At 39.6% G+C, this 15,947-nt stretch overlaps 1 protein-coding gene across 2 annotated transcripts; it reads left to right on the top strand.

Moving 5' to 3' along the window:
- The first annotated feature begins 843 nt into the window (after positions 1-843).
- On the top strand, positions 844-6,857 carry ITM2A (integral membrane protein 2A). Of its 2 annotated transcripts, XM_007186005.3 has the most exons (6): positions 848-1,099; positions 4,559-4,690; positions 4,966-5,163; positions 5,401-5,511; positions 5,757-5,907; positions 6,057-6,857. In XM_007186005.3, exons 1-6 carry the CDS (start codon positions 989-991, stop codon positions 6,143-6,145), a joined length of 792 nt encoding a protein of 263 aa, XP_007186067.2. In that variant the 5' UTR covers positions 848-988; the 3' UTR covers positions 6,146-6,857. The 2 variants fall into 2 exon arrangements, with proteins under 2 accessions (XP_057393500.1, XP_007186067.2); XM_057537517.1 differs by lacking the exon at positions 5,401-5,511 and having other exon boundaries at positions 844-1,099.
- The last annotated feature ends 9,090 nt before the right edge of the window (positions 6,858-15,947 follow it).

Raw genomic sequence — 15,947 nt, 5'->3', positions numbered from 1 at the left:
TTTTCACTAGAGCTGGGTTAGCATCTGGCTAAATTTTCTATCTCCAACCACACTTCCACCTCCCTAAACACATAGGTACACACACATCCCTGCTTTTCTCGCTGTGGATTTCACAGCTGGTGGCTGAAAAGAAACAAGTTCTGGGCTGAGACCTTGGTCTGGATTCTCTGGCCTGAGAGAGTGAAAGATCTGAAATATTTCAGAGATTTTCTATGAGCTTTCCATACTCCTCTGTCTCGTGTCCTACCTGCAAAATGGGCTTTGAGGAGGCAGGTGTCCTGTATTTCTGATTTAACATTGTTCTGGGATAGGAAATTAAAATTACAAAACAAACAGATGTCAAGGAATGAAAAAATATGTTGAGAGAACGAACCAAGTAACTCTAAATGTGCTTCTGAGTGTTTTTTAAAAGGAAGGTATTATTGTAAAGGTACAGAAAAGTCCTGGAACTGTGCTTTCGGGTCCTGGGTGGGTGCAGAGAGGAGGAAGCTTGAACTGGTGCCAAGTTACAGTTCCCTGCCCCGCGGGAGGCCAGGTCCAAGTTTGGGAAAATAGAATCAGGGACAAGGGCTATTGTGGCCTGAACAGAGGCAGAAAGACACGACACAGCAGGCTTCCTTCCTGTCTTGCTCTTATCTGAGGGAGCAGAGAGCGAGGTGGGAGCACGCCTGGAGTGCAGGTGAGGAGTTTTCAGTCCCAGTCCACTGGCTCCACCCAGTTTCTCTCCTCCCACTGGCAACTCCCACCCCCATTCCAGCACTTGGACCCCCTCCCGCTCCTCCCTCGGCCCCTGCTTGGGCCCGCCCACGGTCTCCCACCCAGCTTGGGACTGCGTCATAAGTATACCCAGACCTGGGCTTGCAGTAGTGTAAAAGCAGACGAGGAGAAAGAAGGTGCAGCTAGGGCTAGCGCGATCTTCTCCTCTTCCAACCTGCAGCCCAGGACACTGATTCGAGCAGCGCCTTACCGCGCAGCCCGAAGATTCACCATGGTGAAAATCGCCTTCAACACACCCACAGCGGTGCAAAAAGAGGAGGCGCAGCAAGACGTGGAGGCCCTAGTAAGCCGTACGGTCCGAGCTCAGATCCTGACCGGCAAGGTAGCAATTCCCATTCCACCCCTTACTGCCTGCTAGGGTCGGGAAGGTGGGGTGGGGGTGGTTTGGGGGGAAGGAAGGGGAAAGGTGGGAAAGGACAAAATGAAAGCTGCTGCGGAGTTCCTGTGTTTCCGGCGGTGCTCTCTGCGCTGTCTGTTGGGTTTGCCCGGTCACCCCGATTCTGTCCATTCGCACCACCTTCCGCTTGCGGCTCCCCACGTCCCTTAGCATCTCCGTGCGTCGCGCCACGTTCCGTGGGTCCCAGCTCACGTTGTACATCGCGGAGGGATGTTCGAGGGAGTTTGAGGAGAACTCTTGGGACCAGATGTCACCTTCTCCTGGGAAACATGTGGGTAGCTAGAGATCAAAGAGAGGCACGTCACCCGGTCAGCTCCAGGGGCACACACATCTTCCACAGGGGCGGAGCGGACAAGCAGGGTGAGCAAGGACACGAGATTTAACTCTTCTTTCTTTCCTTTCGACGTGTATGAAGTTCTATGAATCTTAAGGCTTTCTAGGATCCCTGAGTGTTTGTGGAGATGGAGCGGGGGGCAAAGGGCAACTTTGACTCGATGCGGTATGTGTTGGGGCAAGTGTGTGTCTGTGCCCGCCCGTGTATATTTTCACTTTCTCCCTGGTCACAGGCGGTGTTAAGCATTCGGTAAAGGAGCTGTCAAAACTGAAGTTGGTCTTAATTAGATTTTGAGATGTTCACTGTGCCCTCTTACTGCAGTTGCAAGAGCCTTGTATGTTTTCAGAGTGGCATTTCCTAAAGAAAACACTCTTCTTCCGTAAAAGAAATTTTGAGGGTTTTTGTTTTTCTCTTTTGTTTTTCTTTTTAGTACAGTACTTCCTTTTTGAGTGATATCCCCTCTGCCCACCCTCCCCCACAGAAAGATCTGAAGCAAGTCCGACCTTGTAATTTAATCTTCTAGCACTGACAGGAGTTGGGGGAATTTTCCCCCCAAAAATGTTAGCCATTGTTCATTTAGTCCAATTTCTATCTCCTTTAAACATCTAACACGTTTTCAGTGTTTGTAAACTACTCCTCATTTTCCTCAGTAAAATTTCAATGTTAAAAGGCACAATCGTATTTTTTTTTTCTTGTTATACAAAATCTGTGCATTGTTGGAGCTTGCAAATCTGCCCTAACTTGTCTTGTTCTCTCTATAAAGTTTAAACTTTTGTGTTCAGAGTGGAGATTTGAAAAGATCTCTGAGTGAAATGAGAATCCATGTAGTAAAACTGACTATACCCACAATTTGAAAAGCTAATGAGCTTTTGCAGAATTTTTATCATGGAAACTTTCAATAGTTAACCCAGCAATCAAACTAGCTGTTGTATATTACACATTTCAGAACTCAAAAACACCCCCTTGCATTTTTGAGGTTTTGATTAAATGATAGAAGTTCAAATATGTAATTGTCCTACTTACTTTGTAAGGGAAATGTGGCCAGATTTTGGGGGGGAGGTCTAATTAGATGCCAGTAGTTAAATATAGCCACACAATAATCCTTTTTTTCCCCTCATCACCACAAACTCCATGACTTGTTGAATTCAGTTAATATGCAAGCAATACTTCTACCAGGCCTGAGGTGTTATGAGGAATAAACAAAAATAAGCATACAACAGGATCCTGACCTGGCCACCATAAGACACTGATTTAATAGTACTTGGCACATTGTATTGTCATGTATTGATCAGCTCATCAGAAATTGAACACAACAAAATAGTATGTCGGAGGTTGTGTACAATGACTTTAAAATACAGTTCAGAGGGAAATGAGCTGTGGTAAGTGACAGCCCCTACCACACTGAAGTTTGGCAAATTTAAATGAAAAAAAAAATCCTTATTCCTAGTCCATCATCCATCCATGGGCACTTAGATTTTTTCCATATCTTGCCTACTATGGTGGGAAATTGACACTCTAATACTTAGATCTTGCTTAATAATAAAATCCCTGAAATATTGGAAGGAAAAATGAAATTGCAGTGCAGATTGCTCTTCTCGTATCTCAATGACAAGAAAAAATAAATTAATTCCTTTGAGAATTTCGAACTAAGTCATTTTTGTGACTTTTAGGAAAGTCACTTCATTTTTCTGGGCCTCAATTTAATCATCCAAAGTATAATTTCTAAGCCCTTAGCTCTAGATTACAGGGATTCACAATCATAATTTATAGCCTTTGTAGTGTTAATCTTAGGTTATTTTTTAAATAAAAATTATTTTAAATTTCTGGAAATTATTGGGACAAGGAAAACCTTCAAGGCTTATAGAGTATTAATGGAGGGTTTGAACTTAAGTAAACGTAGCTAAGAAAATGTGAATACCAAATTTCTTTGAATTTTAAAGAGAAATCATTTTTTGAAGCCATTTGTGAAATGATTGCCTCTCCTTAGAATCTATGTATTTGCTTTCACCAAATTAATTAAAGTTTAATTAGCACTAAGTAGTTATGGAAAACAGCTAATGGCCTGAAAGACTTAAAACAATTCTATTTACGTACCAGTCTGAATGATTTACCCTCTGATTATCAGAGAATAGACTTGCTGACTTCATTCATTATACCCTTCAGTAATACTGCTGCTTAGGGCATGTTGTGACATAAAAGAATGAGATTGGAGGGCCCCTTGGTCCACTGCCCTGAGAAGAGTACAGAGTTACTGGATTACTTGTTTGCTTTGGAGTCCCTTGTTCCAATTACTAAACAAATTATGGATTTAACAGAATTTTACAGTCACTGTTACACTCAAAGCTTTGTGCCTAGCTATGACTGTACTTTAAATCTAGTGTTTTGCCCAGAACTTAAAAAACGTTATTTCATTCAAGCAATACACATCCATAGAATATTGGGTGATATTAGGAAGCCTAATTTCTCATTAAAATTAAGAATATTATGAAATAGATCTCATCTTCAATATTTTAATTTCTAAAATAGGGGGAAATGGTATATACCTACTTTATAGAAATCCTTCCTATAAAAGTTAATTTTCAAAAAACAGCTTTTTGAAAATCAGTTAATAAACCAAAGGGTATTAATTCACCTCTAATTTGGCAAACAAGTTGATGTACAAAAAATACTAAAGAAACGGTTGCATTCCAGAAAGTTAGTGATTATATCACTGTACAAGTCCAAAAAGTAATGGCTTCCATTTATTTAAAGAGGATAACTTATTGCATAAATGAATGGTTATTTTCAGCTGATTTTAGAAGTGTATACTTTGAAATAACTTTATATCTATATTTGGATTTGGAAATGCCAGAAAAAGGTTATTATAAATTGGAGATTTTCACATCTATTAAACATCAGAAAGTGTCTTGAAATTATTTTAGGCTAGGGTGAATTAACATCTTTTTAAAACATCTTGGGTTTCAAGGGAGATAAGCTGTACACAAAAGCAACTATGTGTCTAAAAGCACAATCTGTTTTTTTTGTTTTTGATCTTGCTTTTTAATAAATAGGAACTCCGAGTTGCCGCCAAGGAAAAAGAGGGCTCCTCTGGGAGATGTATGCTTACTCTCTTAGGCCTTTCATTCATCTTGGCAGGACTTATTGTTGGTGGAGCCTGCATTTACAAGTACTTCATGCCCAAGGTAATATTAATGAAAGTTATTATTTTTGGATTACTAATTGCTATACATTTAGCGAAAACAAATAATTCTGCGATGGTCCCCAGATAAATGAAGATTTAGGGAAAGTTTTCAAATTAACTTTTGGTATAAAATTGATTTGTCTTCATGGTGATAATTGTAATCAATAATCCTCAGCTTGATAAACAGGACAACGAACTGATATGAGTTTGAGAAATGATTCAAATGTCATGGTAGTGAGTGTTAGAAAGTTTTGATTCTCCCTTTTTGTCTTTTAGAGTACCATCTACCGTGGAGAGATGTGCTTCTTTGATTCTGAGGACCCTGCAAATTCCCTCCAAGGAGGAGAGCCCTACTTCCTGCCTGTGACGGAAGAAGCTGACATTCGTGAGGATGACAACATCGCAATTATTGATGTGCCTGTCCCCAGTTTCTCTGATAGTGACCCTGCAGCAATTATTCACGACTTTGAAAAGGTGGGTTTCTCATTCTTATAGGTATTTCTGAATTTTCTTTTTTTTCGTAAGTTTATTGGTATTAAATCTGTTCATAAATATACAACTTTTTGCAGCAAAGCCTTTTTCATTCTTTTGCTATTGAGTACACATTAGTTGATTTTGAAAGGTTGTAACTACTTGTTCTAATGGTCATTGGAAAATCTGCAACATTGATACTCTCTGTATCATACCTAACATTTCCCCCCTCCCCAACAGGGCATGACTGCTTACCTGGATTTGCTGCTGGGGAGCTGCTATCTGATGCCCCTCAATACCTCCATTGTTATGCCTCCAAAGAATCTAGTGGAGCTCTTTGGCAAACTGGCAGTATGTATTTTGGATGTCAACTTTTTATATAAGCAATTACAAATAATTGCTTCCTCATTTTAAAAATTAATTATTTGAGCCAAAACATTCCATTTCACTAAAATAATTTTCAAATAAAAAATATTCTGTGAACGTAAAACTGCTCTAAAAATAAAGTCTATTTAAAAAGGATATCTGCTATAGGTGAGAAATTAAATAGCGTTTTTAAGAATTTCTCTTTCAATCTTTTAAAATAAATTTTTTAGAGTGGCAAATACCTGCCTCACACCTACGTGGTTCGTGAAGACCTGGTTGCTGTGGAGGAGATTCGTGATGTTAGTAACCTTGGTATATTTATTTATCAACTTTGCAACAACCGCAAGTCCTTCCGCCTTCGCAGAAGAGACCTCTTGCTGGGTAGGCAATTTATTTCTTCCTTCACCCTGTGTTGTTGAGACAGTGAAGGAGAGTAGGGGTGGAGTATGGGAAAAGTAGAGAGCAAATCTAGATATATTTTTATTTACACAAAAATGAAAAAGCCACTTTTATTGTGCATTTCCTCACAGGTTTCAACAAACGTGCCATTGATAAATGCTGGAAGATTAGACACTTCCCCAACGAATTTATTGTTGAGACCAAGATCTGTCAAGAGTAAGAGGCAACAGAAAATGAGTACACTTAGTAACAGGAAGTCGGAGATTTATAATATGACTTCAACATTAAAGTGTGTGGGATACTCAAGATATTTACTCATGCATTTACTCTATGGCTTATATTAAAAAGAAAAAAAAGAAAAAAAAAAGCCTACTAACAACTGCAAGCTCTTGTCAATTTTTAATTTAATTGGCATTGCTTGTTGTTTGAAACTGAAATGAAATAATTCTAATGTCTTTCTTTTGAATTTATAGGGTTTAGATTTCTGAAAGCAGCATGAATGTGTCAGCTAACACCCTGACAATGAATTCCATCGTGTGTGTGTGTGTGTGTGTGTGTGTGTGTGTGTTTAAGTAAGCTCTTTAATCATATGGTAGAACATGTTCTAAATTTAAAATATTTAAAATTGTTTTTGACTTTTTTGTGTAAAACATGTCAAATTGCTTAACATTGTTAAGTTTCATTTTGTTTTCCATTTTGTGCAACTTTCCTGAATTTAGAAATTACATCTTTGCATTTCTGTCAGGTGCTCTGTAATAGGTCTAATTTATATGTAAAAAACTTTCATAAAGAAGTCATTTTCACTAATGCAGTGATTCTTTCTCACTGAAAACTGTATTGTGAATTCCACAAAGCTGTGTAAGTGCTGAATGCTATAAGGAATTTAGGTTGTATGAGTTCTACAACAATATAATAAATTTTACCATATTCAACCACTGGTTTTCATTTGAGGGATACTTCATATGAACAATTTACATTACTTATTTAGCTTTGGTGTACCTGCAATAAATCTACAATTATGAGCCTAGCTTTGCCTTTACTCCCATCTCTACACATTTATATTTTATAACCTCATATTTTACCCCTCTTTTGATATTATATCAATTACTCTTTTATAAAGACCCCATAATTAGATTACATGTAAATTCAACTATTTGTTAAAAGCCTTCAGGACCACAGCAATTTCAAACCTTTAATGTGCTTCCTTTTTCATAAAAATTTAAACAGTCATATACAGCTACAATAGGTCACTAAGAACTAACCTTGGATAAGATGTTGATGACTCTTAATAACTTCACATACTGTGATCTCTACTCTAAGAGTATAAACTCCATACAAAGGGTGCCAGTACTTTAGACACTTTCTCTTGTGTTAGGTTAAAAATTGTTCTTGATATCACTGATCACCTGCTGGTAGTGATTGTTGATTAATTTTGGTAGCTAAAACTGTACCCAGTCAAATCCATAGCCTTAAATACTCTATTTAAAAAAAAATACATTAACTAAATATTTTTCAAGAATATAGAAATAAAGCAATAACACAAACCTTTAAAATGGAAAAAAATATACAATAATTAGAAAATAATAACAGTAGCTGAAAAATACAAGAACTGGTTCCTAGTAGAGAATGAGAATATTCAGAAGGAATTCGATAAAATTATACACCCACTCCTTGTATAAAAGTATAAAAATTAGGAAAAGGGAGATATGGTTTTTACATGTTTATCTTTTTTTTTTTAAAACATCTTTATTGAAGTATAATTGCCTTACAATGGTGTGTTAGCTTCTGCTTTATAACAAAGTGAATCAGTTATACATATACAATATGTTCCCATTTCTCTTCCCTCTTGCATCTCCCTCCCTCCCACCTTCCCCATCCCACCCCTCTAGGTGGTCACAAAGCACCGAGCTGATCTCCCTGTGCTATGCGGCTGCTTCCCACTAGTTATCTATTTTACATTTGGTAGTGTATATATGTCCATGACACTCTCTTACCCTGTCACATCACACCCCACCCCCTCCCCATATCCTCAAGTCCATTCTCTAGTAGGTCTGTGTCTTTATTCCTGTCTTGCCACTAGGTTTTTCATGGCCTTTTTTTTTTTTCCCTTAGATTCTGTATATATGTGTTAGCATACTGTATTTGTTTTTCTCTTTCTGACTTACTTCACTCTGTATGAAAGACTCTAACTCCATCCACCTCATTACAAATACCTCCATTTCATTTCTTTTTATGGCTGAGTAATATTCCATTGTATATATGTGCCACATCTTCTTTATCCATTCATCTGTCGATGGACATTTAGGTTGCTTCCATGTCCTGGCTATTGTAAATAGAGCTGCAATGAACATTTTGGTACATGACTCTTTTTGACCTATGGTTTTCTCAGGGTATATGCCCAGTAGTGGGATTGCTGGGTCGTATGGTAGTTCTATTTTTAGTTTTTTAAGGAACCTCCATACTGTTCTCCACAGTGGCTGTATCAATTTACATTCCCACCAACAGTGCAAGAGTGTTCCCTTTCCTCCACACCCTCTCCAGCATTTATTGTTTCTAGATTTTTTGATGATGGCCATTCTGACCGGTGTGAGATGATACCTCATTGTAGTTTTGATTTGCATTTCTCTAATGATTAATGATGTTCAGCATTCTTTCATGTGTCTGTAGGCCATCTGTAGATCTTCTTTGGAGAAATGTCTATTTAGGTCTTCTGCCCATTTTTGGATTGGGTTGTTCGTTTTTTTGTTATTGAGCTGCATGAGCTGCTTGTAAATCTTGGAGATTAATCCTTTGTCAGTTGCTTCATTTGCAAATATTTTCTCCCATTCTGAGGGTTGTCTTTTGGTCTTGTTTATGGTTTCCTTTGCTGTGCAAAAGCTTTTAAGTTTCATTAGGTCCCATTTGTTTATTTGTGTTCTTACTTCCATTTCTCTGGGAGCTGGGTCAAAAAGAATCTTGCTGTGATGTATGTCATAGAGTGTTCTGCCTATGTTTTCCTCTAAGAGTTTGATAGTGTCTGCCCTTACACTTAGGTCTTTAATCCATTTTGAGTTTATTTTTGTGCATGGTGTCAGGGAGTGTTCTAATTTCATACTTTTACATGTACCTGTCCAATTTTCCCAGCACCACTTATTGAAGAGGCTGTCTTTTCTCCACTGTATATGCTTGCCTCCTTTATCAAAGATAAGGTGACCATATGTGTGTGGGTTTATCTCTGGGCTTTCTATCCTGTTCCATTGATCTATATGTCTGTTTTTGTGCCAGTACCAAACTGTCTTGATTTCTGAAGCTTTGTAATATAGTCTGAAGTCAGGGAGCCTGATTCTCCCAGCTCCATTTTTCGTTCTCAAGATTGCTTTGGCTCTTCGGGGTCTTTTGTGTTTCCATACAAATTGTGAAATTTTTTGTTCTAGTTCTGTGAAAAATGCCAGTGGTAGTTTGATAGGGATTGCATTGAATCTGTAGATTGCTTTGGGTAGTAGAGTCATTTTCACAATGTTGATTCTTTCAATCCAGGAACATGGTATATCTCTCCATCTATTTGTATCATCTTTAATTTCTTTCATCAGTGTCTTATAATTTTCTGCATACAGGTCTTTTGTCTCCTTAGGTAGGTTTATTCCTAGATATTTTATTCATTTTGTTGCAATGGTAAACGGGAGTGTTTTCTTAATTTCATTTTCAGATTTTTCATCATTACTGTATAGAAATGCAAGAGATTTCTGTGCATTAATTTTGTATCCTGCTACTTTACCAAATTCATTGATTAGCTCTAGGAGTTTTCTGGTAGCATCTTTAGGATTCTCTATGTATAGTATCATGTCATCTGCAAATAGTGACAGCTTTACTTCTTCTTTTCCGATTTGGATTCCTTTTATTTCTTTGTCTTCTCTGATTGCTGTGGCTAACACTTCCAAAACTATGTTGAATAATAGTGGTGAGAGTGGGCAACCTTGTCTTCTTCCTGATCTTAGTGGAAATGGTTTCAGTTTTTCACCATTGAGGACAATGTTGGCTGTGGGTTTGTCATATATGGCCTTTATTATGTTGAGGAAAGTTCCCTGTATACCTACTTTCTGCAGGACTTTTATCATAAATGGGTGTTGAATTTTGTCGAAAGCTTTCTCTGCATCTACTGAGATGATCATATGGTTTTTCTCCTTCAATTTGTTAATATGGTGTATCACATTGATTGATTTGCGTATGTTGAAGAATCCTTGCATTCCTGGGATAAACCCCACTTGATCATGGTGTATGATCCTTTTAATGTGCTGTTGGATTCTGTTTGCTAGTATTTTGTTCAGGATTTTTGCATCTATGTTCATCAGTGATATTGGCCTGTAGTTTTCTTTCTTTGTGACATCTTTGTCTGGTTTTGGTATCAGGGTGATGGTGGCCTCGTAGAATGAGTTTGGGAGTGTTCCTCCCTCTGCAATATTTTGGAAGAGTTTGAGAAGGATAGGTGTTAGATCTTCTCTAAATGTTTGATAGAATTCGCCTGTGAAGCCATCTGGTCCTGGGCTTTTGTTTGTTGGAAGGTTTTTAATCACAGTTTCAATTTCAGTGCTTGTGATTGGTCTGTTCATATTTTCTATTTCTTCCTGGTTCAGTCTCGGCAGTTTGTGCATTTCTAAGAATCTGTCCATTTCTTCCAGGTTGTCCATTTTATTGGCATAGAGTTGCTTGTAGTAATCTCTCATGATCTTTTGTATTTCTGCAGTGTCAGTGGTTACTTCTCCTTTTTCACTTCTAATTCTATTGATCTGGGTCTTCTCCCTTTTTTTCTTGATGAGTCTGGCTAGTGGTTTATCAATTTTGTTTATCTTCTCAAAGAACCAGCTTTTAGTTTCATTGATTTTTGCTATTGTTTCCTTCATTTCTTTTTCATTTATTTCTGACCTGATCTTTATAATTTCTTTCCTTCTGCTGGCTTTGGGGTTTTTTTGTTCTTCTTTCTCTAATTGCTTTAGGTGCAAGGTTAGGTTGTTTATTCGAGATGTTTCCTGTTTCTTGATGTAGGCTTGTATTGCTATAAACTTCCCTCTTAGCACTGCTTTTGCTGCGTCCCATAGGTTTTGGGTCGTCGTGTCTCCGTTGTCATTTGTTTCTAGGTATTTTTTGATTTCCCCTTTGATTTCTTCAGTAATCACTTCGTTATTAAGTAATGTATTGTGTAGCCTCCATGTGTTTGTATTTTTTACAGATCTTTTCCTGTAATTGATATCTAGTCTCATAGCGTTGTGGTTGGAAAAGATACTTGATACAATTTCAATTTTCTTAAATTTACCAAGGCTTGATTTGTGACCCAAGATATGATCTATCCTGGAGAATGTTCCATGAGCACTTGAGAAAAATGTGTATTCTGTTGTTTTTGGGTGGAATGTCCTATAGATATCAATTAAGTCCATCTTGTTTAATGTATCATTTAAAGCTTGTGTTTCCTTATTTATTTTCATTTTGGATGATCTGTCCATTGGTGAAAGTGGGGTGTTAAAGTCCCCTACTATGATTGTGTTGCTGTCAATTTCCCCTTTTATGGCTGTTAGTATTTGCCTTATGTATTGAGGTGCTCCTATGTTGGGTGCATAAATATTTACAATTGTTATACCTTCCTCTTGGATCGATCCCTTGATCATTATATAGTGTCCTTCTTTGTCTCTTGTAATAGTCTTTATTTTAAAGTCTATTTTGTCTGATATGAGAATTGCTACTCCAGCTTTCTTTTGATTTCCATTTGCATGGAATATCTTTTTCCGTCCCCTCACTTTCAGTCTGTATGTATCTCTAAGTCTGAAGTGGGTCTCTTGTAGCCAGCATATATATGGGTCTTGTTTTTGTATCCATTCAGCCAGCCTGTGTCTTTTGGTGGGAGCATTTAATCCATTTACATTCAAGGTAATTATCGATATGTATGTTCCTATTCCCATTTTCTTAAACGTTTTGGGTTTGTTATTGTAGGTGTTTTCCTTCTCTTGTGTTTCTTGCCTAGAGAAGTTCCTTTAGCATTTGTTGTAAAGCTGGTTTGGTGGTGCTGAACTCTCTCAGCTTTTGCTTGTCTGTAAAGGTTTTAATTTCTCCATCACATCTGAATGAGATCCTTGCTGGGTAGAGTAATCTTGGTTGTAGGTTTTTCTCCTTCATCACTTTAAGTATATCCTGCCACTCCCTTCTGGCTTGCAGAGTTTCTGCTGAAAGATCAGCTGTTAACCTTAAGGGGATTCCCTTGTGTGTTATTTGTTGTTTTTCCCTTGCTGTCTTTAATTTGTTTTCCTTATATTAATTTTTGACAGTTTGATTAATATGTGTCTTGGCGTGTTTCTCCTTGGGTTTATCCTGTATGGGACTCTCTGTGCTTCCAGGACTTGATTAACTATTTCCTTTCCCATATTAGGGGAGTTTTCAACTATAATCTTTTCAAATATTTTCTCAGTCCCTTTCTTTTTCTCTTCTTCTTCTGGGACCCCTATAATTCGAATGTTGGTGTGTTTAATGTTGTCCCAGAGGTCTCTGAGACTGTCCTCAGTTCTTTTCATTCTTTTTTCTTTATCCTGCTCTGCAGTAGTTATTTCCACCATTTTATCTTCCAGGTCACTTATCCTTTCTTCTGCCTCAGTTATTCTGCTATTGATCCCATCTAGAGTATTTTTAATTTCATTTATTGTGTTTTTCATCATTGCTTGGTTCCTCTTTAGTTCTTCTACGTCCTTGTTAAATGTTTCTTGCATTTTGTCTATTCTATTTCCAAGATTTTGGATCATCCTTACTATCATTATTCTGAATTCTTTTTCAGGTAGACTACTTATTTCCTCTTCATTTGTTAAGTCTGGTGTGTTTTGACCCTGCTCCTTCATCTGCTGTGTGTTTTTCTGTCATCTCATTTTGCTTATCTTACTGTGTTTTGGGGTCTCCTTTTCACAGGCTGCAGGTTCGTAGTTCCCGTTGTTTTTGGTATCTGTCCCCAGTGGCTAAGGTTGGTTCAGTGGGTTGTGTAGGCTTCCTGGTGGAGGGAACTAGTGCCTGAGTTCTGGTGGATGAGGCTGGATCTTGTCTTTCTGGTGGGCACGTCCACGTCTGGTGGTGTATTTTGGGGTGTCTGTGGCCTTATTATGATTTTAGGCAGCCTGTCTGCTAATGGATGGGGCTGTGTTCCTGTCTTGCTAGTTGTTTGGCATAGGGTGTTCAGCACTGTAGCTTGCTGGTCATTGAGTGATGCTGGGTCTTGATGTTGAGATGGAGATCTCTGAGAGATTTTTGCCGTTTGGTATTACGTGGAGCTGGGAGGTCTCTTGTGGACCAGTGTCCTGAAGTTGGCTCTCCCACCTCAGAGGCAAAGCCTTGATGCCTGGCTGGAGCACCAAAAGCCTTTCGTCCACACGGCTCAGAGTAAAAGGGAGAAAAAATAGAAAGAAAGAAAGAAAGAGGCTATAATATAGTGAAGTAAAATAAAGCTATTATAAAGCAAAGCTATACAGACAAAATCTCACCCAGAAGCATATACATATACACTCACAAAAAAAGGAAAAGGGGAAAAATTAATATATCCTGCTCCCAAAGTCCACCTCCTGAATTTGGGATGATTCGTTGTCTATTCAGGTATTCAACAGATGCAGGCACATCAAGTTGTTTGTGTAGTTTTAATCCTCTGCTTCTGAGGCTGCTGGGAGAGATTTCCCCTTCTCTTCTCTGTTCGCACAGCTCCTGGGGATCAGCTTTGGATTTGGACCCGCCTCTACGTGTAGGTCGCCTGAGGGCATCTGTTCCCCGCCCAAACAGGACGGGGTTAAAGGAGCAGCTGCTTCGGGGCCTCTGGCTCACCCAGGTCTTGGAGAGGGAGGGGTACAGAGGAGGCGGGGCGAGCCTGCGGCGTCGGAGGCTGGCGTGATGTTGCACCAGCCTGAGGCATGCAGTGCGTTCTCCCGGGGAAGTTGTCCCTGGATCACAGGACCCTGGCAGTGGCGAGCTGCACAGGCTCCCGGGAGGGGCGTTGTGGAGAGTGACCTGTGCTCGCACACAGGATTTTTGGAGGCGGCAGCAGCAGCCCCAGCGTCTCACGCCCGTCTCTGGGGTCCGCGCTGATAGCCGCGGCTCATGCCCGTCTCTGGAGTTCATTTAGGCGGTGCTCTGAACCCCCTCTCCTTGCGCGCCGTGAAACAAAGGGGCAAGAAAAAGTCTCTTGCCTCTTCGGCAGCTGCAGACTTTTTCCCAGTCTCCCTCCCAGCCAGCTGTGGTGCGCTAACTCCTTCAGGCTGTGTACGCGCCGCCAACCCCAGTCCTCTCCCTGCGATCCGACCGAAGCTGAGCCTCAGCTCCCAGCCCCGCCCGCCCCGGCGGGTGAGCAGACAAGCCTCTCGGGCTGGTGAGTGCTGCTCGGCGCCGAGCCTCTGTGCGGGAATCTCTCCGTTTTTTCCTCTGTGCCCCTGTTGCTGTGGGGTCCGCGCTGATAGCCGTGGCTTGCGTCCGTCTGTGAAGTTTGTTTAGGCGGAGCTCTGAATCCCCTCTCCTCGCGCACCAGGAAACAAAGAGGGAAGAAAAAGTCTCTTGCCTTTTTGGCAGCTGAAGACTTTTTCCCTGACTCCTTCCCGGCTAGCTGTGGTGCACTAACCCCTTCAGGCTGTGTTCACGCCGCCAACCCCAGTCCTCTCCCTATGATCCGACTGAAGCCCGAGCCTCAGCTCCCAGCCTCGCCCGCCCCGGTGGGTGAGCAGACAAGCCTCTCAGGCTGGTGAGTGCTGGTCGGCACTGATCCTCCGTGCGGGAATCTCTCCGTTTTGCCCTCTGCACCCCTGTGGCTGCGCTCTCCTCCATGGCTCCGAAGCTTCCCCCCTCTGCCACCTGCAGTCTCTGCCCTCGAAGGGGCTTCCTAGTGTGTGGAAATCTTTCCTCCTTCACAGCTCCCTCCCACTGGTGCAGGTGCCGTCCCTATTCTTTTGTCTCTGTTATTTCTTTTTTCTTTTGCCCTACCCAAGTACGGGGGGAGTTTCTTGCCTTTTGGGAGGTCTGACGTTTTCTGCCAGCGTTCAGTGGGTGTTCTGTAGGAGCAGTTCCACGTGTAGATGTATTTCTACTGTATCTGTGGGAAGGAAGGTGATCTCCGCATCTTACTCTTCCGCCATCTTCTCTCCTCCCCCGATTTTTATCTTAAATAGCATCATGACTAAAGATGATATTCAAGAAAGGATGCTGGTTATTGTAGCTATTCAATGTTGTTTTAGACATTGAGGTCAATGCATAATATGTGAAACAAATAACAAGTATCACTTTTTAAAAGGTGATGAAATTATGTTTATTACCCCATGGGATTTTACATATAACACATTAGTGGATTAATTGAAAACTTTGAAAATCAGTAAGAAGATTCTGTATAATATAAACAAATGCCAATGGCTTTTCTTTATATCACCAACAACCAATTAAAAAAGTAATACAAACAGGTGAAAAATATTTTATTCATAATAGCAAAAGGGACATAAAATAGCACAGAACAAGAAATTTATGGATTTATTATGAAGAAAACCATATAACATAATTAAGAGATACAAAAGAGTTGAGTGAATGGAAAGGGAAGAAAGAGGATTACAAATAAATAAATTGTTTCCCAGTTAAATTTATTGGTTTAATCCCATTCCAATCAAAATTCCCAAATAATGGCTTTTGGAACTTGACAAAATTATCTGAAGGTTCGTCTGGAAGTGTAGATAGGTGAGAATAGTGAAAAAGAAAAACAGAAATAAAAGAGTAATTGGAGGCAGGATTTTCTTTCATGAATAACTATTAAACCACAGCCAAATTTACAATAAGTTTAAAGGTGACATTCACACAAGTTAGAGAATACAATGCCAAGAGATCCTAGTGTGTAAAAGAACAGGATCCTAAAGGAAGTTCCATGCTGTGAGAAACACTGTTTATCACATTGTGTTGGTAAAATGGCTAATGAAAAAATAAAACAAAAGTCCTAGTTGCTACAGTCCCCCTGATGGAACTTCTCCTAAATTTTCACTACCAAGAAATATTTTGAAATATAG

Source organism: Balaenoptera acutorostrata, chromosome X (assembly GCF_949987535.1).
Source record: "Balaenoptera acutorostrata chromosome X, mBalAcu1.1, whole genome shotgun sequence".
Taxonomy (NCBI): domain Eukaryota; kingdom Metazoa; phylum Chordata; class Mammalia; order Artiodactyla; family Balaenopteridae; genus Balaenoptera; species Balaenoptera acutorostrata.
The sequence above is the reverse complement of the archived record's forward strand: the minus strand, read 5'-3'. Positions and strand labels throughout refer to the sequence as shown.